Source organism: Sceloporus undulatus, chromosome 2, assembly GCF_019175285.1.
Source record: "Sceloporus undulatus isolate JIND9_A2432 ecotype Alabama chromosome 2, SceUnd_v1.1, whole genome shotgun sequence".
Classification (NCBI taxonomy): Eukaryota; Metazoa; Chordata; class Lepidosauria; order Squamata; family Phrynosomatidae; genus Sceloporus; species Sceloporus undulatus.
Window position 1 is genome coordinate 156,557,539 of NC_056523.1, and position 11,221 is coordinate 156,568,759.

The 11,221-nt window shown below is 39.5% G+C and overlaps 1 protein-coding gene across 1 annotated transcript in view; it reads left to right on the plus strand.

Moving 5' to 3' along the window:
• CACNG4 (calcium voltage-gated channel auxiliary subunit gamma 4) overlaps positions 1-10,574 on the plus strand; it is a 123,840-nt gene extending 113,266 nt beyond the window's left edge. The window contains exon 4 of the mRNA XM_042447386.1: positions 5,746-10,574. Coding sequence (XP_042303320.1) covers positions 5,746-6,284 — 539 coding nt within the window. The 3' untranslated portion in view covers positions 6,285-10,574. The remainder of the gene's footprint in view (positions 1-5,745) is intronic.
• The last annotated feature ends 647 nt before the right edge of the window (positions 10,575-11,221 follow it).

Here is an 11,221-nt window from a genome sequence, read left to right on the forward strand (position 1 = left end):
CAACGTACACATGACTGTGTTGGTGCGATGCATACATGTGCTGCCATTGAGGAGAATAGGACAGAGCCAAACACAGATGCTCCAATCCACGGATGGCAAACCCATGAAAAGAAAGAGCCAATTGTATAGAAAGAAGTCCATACACAATGCAGAGTACCTCACAATAATTAAAAAGCACGGTACAATATAAAATAATAATTCATTCAATAAGAATACAGACTCAGTGGGTTTTACTTCTTCTCAAGAGATTATTTGTACTAAGGGCTTTGAAGACAGCCTAAATCCACTACATGTCTGAACTTTAAAGGTGGTATCCAGACTGCTAAACCATATCCTCAATATCCCACTTGGGATATCTCCTTTAAAGTTCAGTTAAAATTGAAAATGGATTCATTTGCCCAGTGACATGAAAGCCATGAGCCACCATTACTTCTTTCTGAATGGCAGAAGGAATGCAAGATTGATTTTGAGACTGAATCCTAATAAGCCCTGGGTGTTTCTGAAATCAGGCAAATGCTGAAATAGTACAGTAGATGCCACATGCTTTCTAGCAACTGAAACTTAGAAGCTGGGACAAAGCCCACAGCCATTCACTAACTCATACACTCTTCTTTGGTTGTTTTACGAGCACAATTTTAGCCTTAGGAACATTCCGCCCCCAAATTATTTTAGTATGAGCTTTTCTGACAGAGAGCTAACACATCACCCACTGAAAATCCCCAAAAAGCATGAATGGAGCTTTGGCAGATGAAAATACAAGAGAAGTTTGAATTAAATGCATCAGTTTTGGGAGACACAAGCCTAAATATAGTTGCCTGCCCCATCTTAAAAAGACCCACTGTATCAGTGGGACCTATGAAAATGTTCATTTGCCATTCAGCAATTGATTGACTGGAAATACTCTTGCTGGGATCAGCAACTGGATTAAGCCGAGGACAAATGGCTTCCTAACTTTGGTAGACCCTATTTTTTCTTTGTGCATCCTTGTTCTCCAGAAAATGTGGGGCACATCTGAGGCCCCATTGACCCTTAGCCCTGGCTCTATCTGAACCATTTACCTGTGGACAGACCCACTACATACTGTAGCTTCTGTATCCACTCAGTTGCAAGAAAGGTATGGGAAGATGCTGTAGAGAGATGAGACCAGCACTGGTAGAGGTCAATGTGCAAGGGAGTACTTCACTCAAGAAATCTTCATCTTGACCAGTTTTGCAATTGATCTGTCTCTCTTTTGGTGACTCAGGGTTCCCATGGAGCTGCCTTATTAAGAGACATCCACATTCATTGTCCAAAACACACTGCAGAAATAATCCAGTTTGAGAACATTTTAAATGCCCTGTCCCAATGTTAGGGGATTCTGGGAACTGTCATTTTGTGAGACATTTAGCCTTCTCTGTCAGAGAGTTCTAGTGCCACAATAAATTACAATTCCCAGGATTCACTAGCACTATGACAGGGCAGTTAAAGTGGTCTCAAACTGGATTATTTTTGCAGTGTGTTTTGGACCATTGTGAATATCTGCATGGAGCCATCCTCGGTGTTAGAGAAATCCCTGGTGTGTTCAAGAGCTTTATGATCACCCACATACATACTTTTCACTTGCACATATCTCGATGGGGACAGATTCCTTAATTATTGTTAAATAATATTTGAGGTCAGTCTTTCCTCAACTTCATACCATCCAGCTGTCTTAGGTTATGGCTCCCATCATCCCCATTCAGGTCTAATAATAATAATAATAATAATAATAATAATAATAATAATAATAATAAATTTATTTGTACCCTGTCCAATCAACGAGGAATCTGGGTGGCTAACAACAGTGGAAGTATAATAAAACATACAATAAAAACAAACAAATTCCTTCCCAGCCCCCCAACCATATAAAGCAGACAATAACAATAAACAATATCAATATAGGTCTTATAGTCCAACATATCTAGAGAGCACCAGGTTTTTTGGGGGGGCTACTTGATGCCCAACGGATACATACAGAGCTTCCTTTCCTCAAAGGCAAGCACCTCAAATATCCCAGTATCTCCTTTATAATGAAGGAAATTGGGAGAAAAATCAGAGAAAACCAATAACAATTTTAATGTATGTAATGTGAAATCTAATTGTCTCTCCCCTCCCATTCTGAAAGCCAAGATTGATGATGATGATGATGATGATGATGATGATGATGATGATGATGATTCAGCAGATCCCCAGGAGATCTGAGTGCAAGGCTTGAAGCCTTAAATGCAAGTCTTGAAGTGCTAAGCTCTTTGTTATAACAAGGAGACCACAACAGCTCTGCTTTGTAAGAGAGCTTCAAAATAAAAACATACTCCACTCACGTTAGATGTGACCCTAAATATGAAGGTGCTTATTATTCTAGGAACAGATCAGTGGATTGTTTTTATTTTTTTTCCAGAGCATAGGGCTTCTTACAAATATAGCGTGGGTGTACTAGCTTCTCCTCCAGTTGCCGGGGGCTTGAGAAATCTCCCTGGATAATTACATAACTCCTGGCTCTTCAGCAGCAGTTACTGACACACATAAAAAAGGGGGATGTGTTATTTCTTGTCATTACCCAACAAGGTGCCTGCGCATCTGGGCTTGGCTTTTTCCTCTGTGATTTGCCACAGCACACTTTCCAAATGGAGCAGATGGCTTACTGTTTTATCAGACAATCATATTGCATATTGTTATGGATTTGCCTCACTTGACCCACTCCCACCCATTTTTATTTTTTCTTTGCCCTGTATTTTCTGCAGAAGAGTCTAATTTGCAAAGTTTCTATTGTGTAACTTCCTCTAAGGGTCAAAATGTCTTGCTGGTCTTCCCCTATGCCATCCTCACTTACAGAAAGCTTGTGCGAATAGGATGCAGCCCAGGCTCCACATGTAAACAAAGAAAGCCATTCAGAATTTATCCTGGGAAACTTCTTTTGTATTGGCATCATTGTCCACCTCAGAGCCAGCAACACTTTGTTGTCAGGAATGTCTTAGAAGAAGCATGAAATTTTGAAGACAGCGGGTCAAGGATTTAGGCAGTGGAGAATGTTTACCTGTTTGGTGCCACTGATACATTCTTCAAGTATTTTTCCTTACTGAGTCTTTTGCACTATTGTCAAGTGACTTTGGCAGAAAGTTCTGGAACATACTCAATTAAAGAGCCTTATCACTGGAGGCTCCCCAACTCTGTGGTGCTCTCCCTAGAGAAGCTTACTAGCTGCCCATCTTTACATCATTTTGATCCGATATTTTTAATTGTTGCCTGCTTATTTTATCTAATTATATCCTGTATTATTACCTATTGTTTTATATGTATTTTGTAGAATGTATGCCATTGGCAGGTTTTATTTTTATCATTATTATTTGTATGTACAGCACTGTGCAAATTTACAGCACTATATAAATAAACTATAATAATAATAATAATAATTTGATACTGGTCAATGGTGGCCATTAGCTTACATGTCCATGGACTGGTCAATCCACTCTGGCTTTTATTCTGAACTTCAGAGAGGTTATACAACACAGGGGAATAAAATACAGTATCTTTGATATCTTCTTTAAAGCTTGGACTAAAATCTGGAACAGATGCGTCAGCCACCAACATGGAAGCTACCAGCTTAGAGTGTAACCAAAAAACTTTTCATTTTTCCTAGACTTTTTCTATTAATTTCAAACTTGATATTTATCTCTGTCGTATGATTTTACACTCTCTGTGTGTGTAGTATATATGTGTGTGTCAGTAGGTACAGTTTTTGACAATGTCTTTTTATTTTATGGTTAAAAATTTTTGTAAGCTATTCAGTGATTCCTTAAATTGTGTACTACAAGCATCTTAGGACAAAATAGAATACAGGACCTCATCACGAGGATTTGTAAACCTAGATCCAACTATTAGTCCCAGCAAGAGCAAACGCATGGGATTAATGAAAATTTAGCCAATCAATGCTTGTGTAAGCCCCACCAATTGAATGGATTTACTCTATTTGGCAGTAGCAGGTAGAGGCAAGCCACAGTATACTAATGTTTATTGGGCTATCAGATGTGGAAGACTGGCAATTGTTTTTTTCCATCATTCCAGAGACTGGCACCATATTTGTGTCCACTGGCAAAAATCATTCATTTCTGTCCTGGAAACGTGCCAGGGACTGGCAGCCAAAGACCTGTGGACCAGCACAAGTCCACTTGGAGTAGCACAAGTCTAGAACATACTCTATAGCCAGATAACATCTAAAGGTAGCTTAGAACATACTCTATAGCCAGATGTTAGTCATAATGTGTTAAAAGTAAGACGTGGTGGTGGTGCTGGTGCTGGTGCTATGCACCTTCAAGTCATTTCTGACTTATGGCGACCCTAAGGCAAAACAATCATGGGTTTCCTCAGCAATATTTGTTCAGAGGCAGTTTATCATTGCCTTCCTCTGAGGCTGAGCGCATGTGACTTGGCCTAGGACAGGTCATCCAGTGGGTTTCATGGCCAAGGGGAATCGAACCTTGGTCTCTAGAGTCATAGTTCACCACTCAAACCACTATGCCACACTGGCTCTGTACTTGTAATTCATTACTTTTTACATAACAAAGCTATAATGATATAACATGATATACTTTTCTTGTGGGTGGGTTGGTTTAACAACAATGTTGTTACTTCTCATTACTTTTAAAAGCATCATTAGAGTGGCATTTTTCAAGTGTTACACAGTGGCAGTTGCTGGGAGGAGATCTCCCTAAGAGTGAAAAAGAGGTGCACAGGGTTTGTAGCTTCTCATCATAATTTCTGCCACCTCTCTTCCAATCCCCTTCCTCCCCTGGTTTCCTTCCCTTCCTCTGGACTCCTCCAGCTCCAGCTCCTCTCTCCCTTTTGCTTGTTTTGCACCCCTTTCTCCTTTCCCTCCATGGCTCATTACCTCTTGTGCTGATGTCTGACCTGTGAAGCAGAGCCAAGATGGGTGAAAAGAGGCTCCAGATTAGTTAGTGAAGCTAGAATTAAGAATTTGGAGCAAAGATAAGACATTTGAGGGGAAAGGCGTAACAATCAGGGTACTGAAAAAAGAAATGGTGAATGTGGAGAGGGAGAAGTAGACCATTACTGGTATTTCACTGGGCTCAGAACTATAAATCCCTTTATATTTTGAGACCAGGATACCTGATTGTTTGTCTGCATGGATCAATATAGTCCTAAAGATCTTTTGAGGCCCTTCCTTTGGTGAGATGCAATGTGAGATGTGGCTACTGGGAAAGGGAATTCTCAATAGTGGCATCTGTCTGTGGAATACCCTCCACAGAAAGGCTCAGCTGGCACCTGCCTCAAAGCACTTTCATGTTCAGCCTTATTACAGTGGATCAGGAAGGTTTGGACTTCTAGAAGCTAACTTCCACTACCCTAAACCTTTATCACTGGCTGAAGCTGCAAAGAACTGCAGTCCAAAACACCTGGGTTAAATCCAATTCCTAATCCCAACTAGAATAGAAGCTTTGATTTAATGGGATTTATGCATAGCGTTTGCGGAACAATTGATTGACTTTAGTGGGGATTGACAATTGGATTTAGCCCAGAAAAGGGGGGGGGGGGGCAAGGTGGCTCTGCCTGATTCCTTAAGTGCAATACCTAATTTACAGCAAGTGACCATTCCTGTCTCCAGTGAGTGTGGTTAAAGCATATCTGATCCAAACATGAGGATTGTGATGGTGATAATTGTATGTTGAAGTGATTCCTCTAACCCAACTATTTCTCTCCCCTACATTCCAGGGTTAAGTAACATCATTGGAATAATCGTCTACATATCCAGCAATGCAGGTGATCCTAGTGACAAGCGAGATGAGGACAAAAAGAACCAATACAATTATGGCTGGTCTTTTTATTTTGGAGCATTGTCTTTCATTGTGGCAGAAACAGTTGGAGTTCTAGCTGTGAACATTTATATTGAGAAAAACAAAGAACTGAGGTTTAAAACCAAGAGGGAATTCCTTAAGACTTCTTCTTCTTCTCCATATGCCAGAATGCCAAGCTATAGGTATAGGAGAAGGAGGTCCAGATCAAGTTCTCGCTCTACAGAGCCTTCTCCATCCAGGGATGTTTCTCCAGTTGGCCTGAAAATGGCAAGTTCCATTCCCATGAATGAATTCTCTATGTACACGCTCTCCAGGGAACCCTTAAAAGTCACCACTGCTCCAAGTTACAACATGGAACAAGATGCTGGTTTCTTTCAAGTTCACAATTTCCTTCAAAAGGAATTCAAGGAAGGACTTCATATCAACATGGTCAACAGGAGAACAACACCTGTTTGAAGGGACATGCTGGCTCTTCTTTAACAAACAAACAAAAAAGCAACATTCAAATCTTTTATATATGAAAAGTGTGGGTTTTTTTTAAAAAAAAAATCATCTTGCATACCTCAAGATAAAAATCACAGGAAGAGGTTGCAGACAGAAATGCTGAAATACGAAAAAGACCTAAAAATATGGAACTATACATTTCTAGCTGGTTTTTATAAGCTCTTTCAAAAATTTGTATAAATGGAAATTCTCAGTGTCTCACACATGCATAAAGAAAAAAAAATTAAAATCAGCAGCTCGTATCCCAGCACTTTTGTAGTATGTATAGTGTAACTTGTGACAACGAAAACATTTTAGCTAAGATAGGTTTTTAAATTTTTCAATGTTGGCTCTTTTTTTCTATAATGCTGTCCCTTGGTGCAAACCCATACTATTCACAAACGCTCCTGTTTCCTTGGAGCTAAGAAAAGAAAGAAGCAATCACCTCTTCTTAGAGAAAGGCAAACTATTGGGGAATGATAGCAGATCGTTTCATTTTGAATGATTCGAGTTTTGCAGACTTTTGACAGGAAAATGGAATGGGATGGGGAAACCAATGATTCATTTGAATCAGATTCTGCTGTTGGGACTTATGTATATTTGTGAAGGCGAGCATAGTCTGCGTTCTTAATGAAACTGTTTATCACTATAAGAAATCCTTGTTTAGTGAGAGACTGAACAGTATTTTACTCAGTTGTTCTGTTAAGGAAAGCATTTTGCTCTCCTGCCCCTACTCTGTCCACAAGACTGTACAGTGTCCATGAATTTTTAATAACTTTTTGGTGTATACACCACTTGAGTAAATGCCATTTTTAGATAAGCAAATCTCTTTTTACATATCACCCACCCCAGAAAGTGATGCAGATGAATCCCCTTCTTCAAAACCAGGAAAGAGAGAATTTGACTTACATTAAAAGAAAACTTGAAAAAGGGAAGAGATAGGAAAAGATATTACATATCTCAAAACACAACTCCGTTGTTCAACAACAACAACAACAAAAAACCATCATATACCTCATTATGGATTTCAAGAGAATGAAATGAGAATCCCAGAAAGTTAACCATTCTGATACTTCCTAAACCCAAACACATCTTTCTTGGTGCCTTGAGCAGAGGTCTTTCCCAGCCCAGCTTCCAGAGAGTCTTTAAGGAGTGTTGTTCCCAAATATGGCCCTCCAGACATTGTTGGAGTATAACTCCCATAAACTCTCAATCCTGGCCATGCTAGATGAGGCTTCTGGGAACTGAAATCCAACAACATCTAGAAAAGCCTTGTTTGGGAATGGAAACATGCAGGGCATGTGCTATACATGTGCTACAAAGCTGTAGGACCACTGCAAAACTGGCTGTAATGAGCACAATCAGAAAATATTGTAGGCTCATAATTGTACTATAAATACCACCTGAAAATAAAGACCTAATGCCAAAGGAAATAGTGCTGAGGCACTGCCATTTCCTGACAATCAGGCTCCTTTGGATTGGGTTTTCCAGACTAAAAGGAAGAAAACTATAACCGTCTCAAACGAAAAGACACATTCCCTGCTCATTCTGTCAGGAAGTATTGCCTCCCGAATAGGGAAGGGTGATCATCCCTGCTGGAAAGATGGTCAGAGCACTTTCCATCAGCAGCAGCACCCAACTAACTGCTCTCATTGTCAGCCATTCCTCCCTGTGCAGACATGTAGCTCTAGAAATGTTGGAGGGTAAGATTAAATTAAGCATGGCTACCACTTTAGACCCAGAGATTTCTCAGCTCTTGTTCAGGAAACTGGCTCCATTCCAATCCAGTCAATCTAGATCTTGTGCATTGCCTAAAGTTCTCCTAGGGTCCTCTTAAATCCTCTTGCATTGAGTTAAGTTTCTACTTCATCATACAAACCAGCTTGAAAAGAGGCAGTTTTAGAAACTTTCATGGTGCTGTGCTTGGTTTTGTAGACTAAACTATTTTGACAGCTCAGACATGCTTTAAAAAAAAAGGAAAAGAAACAAACTGTGACTTAAGTTGATATCAGGGTGGTTGTGATGCATCTTAAGAATATTAAAAAAACAGAAGTGTTTGTGGGAGAATTAACTACAGCTCCCCAACTTCCCTAGCAAGCTGGCCAGAGATTCTGGGAGTTGTAGTCCAAAAGGATAAATGTTTTATGCTGTGAAAAAAGCCCGTTGCTGGATGAGGCCAAAGTTCATTGGCTCTAGCATTCTTGTCCTCAGTACTGACTGGCAATGTCCCCTGTTGTTTTTCACAGAACATCTTGTACCCAAAGGTGCACTGCCTCTGAACATAGAGGCTCCATCTTGTAATCATGGCTGATAACCATTGATCCAGAGTCCTGCCCTGTCTTCTAAGATAGGATACACAGACCTATCATTCCCCATAAGGTTGTCTGGTTCTTTTTAAAAGCTGTCTCAACTGGTGTCTAGTATTACAACTTATAGCTACTATCTTTTTATGTCCATGTGCTAATTATCCTTTATGTCAAGAAATACTTCTTCTGCTATGCCCTTATCTATTTTTCTGATTAAAATAAGGTCCTTTTTTTTTGCAAGAAAGGAGAAGTGTATTTCAAGATTTGCTAAAAATGCTAAGAGGTGTGTGTGTGTGTGTGTGTGTGTGTGTGCACATCTGTGTACACGTTTATGCTTTCACAAATGAAAGAAAATTCTTTCTTTCTTTGGGAGGTTTCTCTAATAGTTAAAGTAAAGCTATGATAAGGAGTAGGAGAGTACATTAAAGAATCAACTTGTGTCATTAGTGTGTCATATTTAAGTGCTTACTACAGTATTTTATACCTCTTCATGTCACTGTATCTTCAAGTGCAATTTTCTTGAGTTATTCCCCTTTTGTGTTAATTATAGCTAACCGGTAGAATTGAGTTCTCATTTGTAGTTGCTGTAATGAAAATATCCATAGATATAGATACTGTATATTGTTCCCTTTCCAAGCAAAACCTTGATGTAGAGTTATCTTTCTATGAATTTTCTGCATTGAAATGAATGCCGATCATGTGAAATTTGAATTTGTCGGGTTTTTTTTAAAAAAGAAATATACAGAGCGTATTCTTCCAGTGGCAGTGTTTCTGTTAATGTTTTATTAGAATCTGCAAACCTACACACACTTGTTTGTACCATTCCCTTTTGCACTGATGTCTAGTGAAAACCTTGACCACTGTGGGGCAGACTTTGCAATTTCTGTTTTATATATGAGTAGTTAAGATGCAAATGTTTGTCTCTGTTGCTACTAATTTCAAAATATTTTCCTCCCCAGCATCACTCAAAACACCAAGCAAACACAGGATGCAGTGTGCCAAAAAGTAAGATTGTATAACATCCTTTCACATAGGCGTGCTTGAATTCAACATGTTTAACTCAATAAGCTCCATTTAACTCAGTGAAAATCACTTCCAGGTAAATATTGTATAGGACTGGAGCTTTTCTCATTGTTTTTCTAACAAAGTATCTTTTTTTTTCAGCCATGAAAATGAACTGTCAAAACTGCTCAAAACTAGCGATAATATACCATTATCCAGCACTGTCATTTCCTTTGCAGGAGTGTCCATTAATGGAAACAGAAGTGAAGCAATGTCCATCCCTTCTGCACCCCTTCCAATCTTCCATGTACCTTAAAAATCCATAAAGGGACTGAGAATTCCTCAGAGCAGATTCTTGGTACCAGAAAGGGTTGCAGTTGGGAAGGAGCTAAATATTTTAATGATTGGCATATGATACTTAGGCCCGTGATCAAATGTTCCACAATATTTAAATCTCAAGACCTAGTGCTTAGTTCCATATTAATTACTTCTGAACATTGTGGCACTCTTCTCAAACCTGGTGACTTTCGGCTTCATGGGACTTTCAGCAGTCAGCACGATCGCTGGTCTGCTGGCTGGGGAGATGGGCATTGTAGTCTAATACATTTGGAGTGTACCTAGTCGGGACGGTATGTACTATGTCATAGCCCAGGGCAAAGTGTGGTCTTCCAGATGTTGGACTGCAACTCCCATCAGCCCTAGCAGGCAATGTCAATGATGAAAATGCTATTATGGTCCACAGACATCTGAGGGCGCTACACTTTGGCCACCTCTGCTGTCACCCAATGTGAAAGGAATTTCAAACATCCCTTTAAAAAAAACAAACAATGTAAATACTATTGTGTTGAAAATGTCATCTACCTTAACAAAAGTTTTAATGAAAAGAGCAAGTGGCCCAGTTCACATCAGAAAATATGTTCATAGATGTTAATGGAGAGCAAAGTCATTTTGAACAGTGTTTGGGGCATATTTTAGTTTCTGCCATACATGGGGTGGCATTTTTTTTATTCTTAAGCATCTGGCCTAATTATTAGCTTCTAGGAAGATCACAGTGTTTAAGATAAAAGGAGCAATTGCCACCTAGTAAAGCTGCAATTTTAACACACCGGAAATATCTTTTTCCAGTGTACATAGCATAATGTGGAAGACCTTCAGGGTTGTTTTAACATAGGAGGTCAGGAAGATGTCCATCAATATTAGGGGTGAGCAATATAGGAGGAAAATTAGTTGAGAGTTAAATGGCAAGACCCACAAATTTTGGATCAACTACACCTTCTTTGAAGAAAGAGGTCTCTCATCTGGATAGGCTGTGGGGTGTTGATAAAAAGATGCATAAAGAGTGTACCTAAAGGAAGTGGAACTTCCGCTTGTGATCCTATTGTCGAAGACTGTTCACAGCATTCAAAGGGCTTATGCTGTTGGCATTCAGTGGATAGCACTGCCTTCAAACACAGTTGCGGCCCAGTGCTCCTGGAAAGACCTTGATGCTCTTCAAAGCTTTTATTCAATTATTGATCTCCAAATGAACCCTACAGCCCTTGGCTTACTTTTGAGATGAGAGGCAATTAAATCTCTGGAAATATGGTACATGCTATTTTGAAT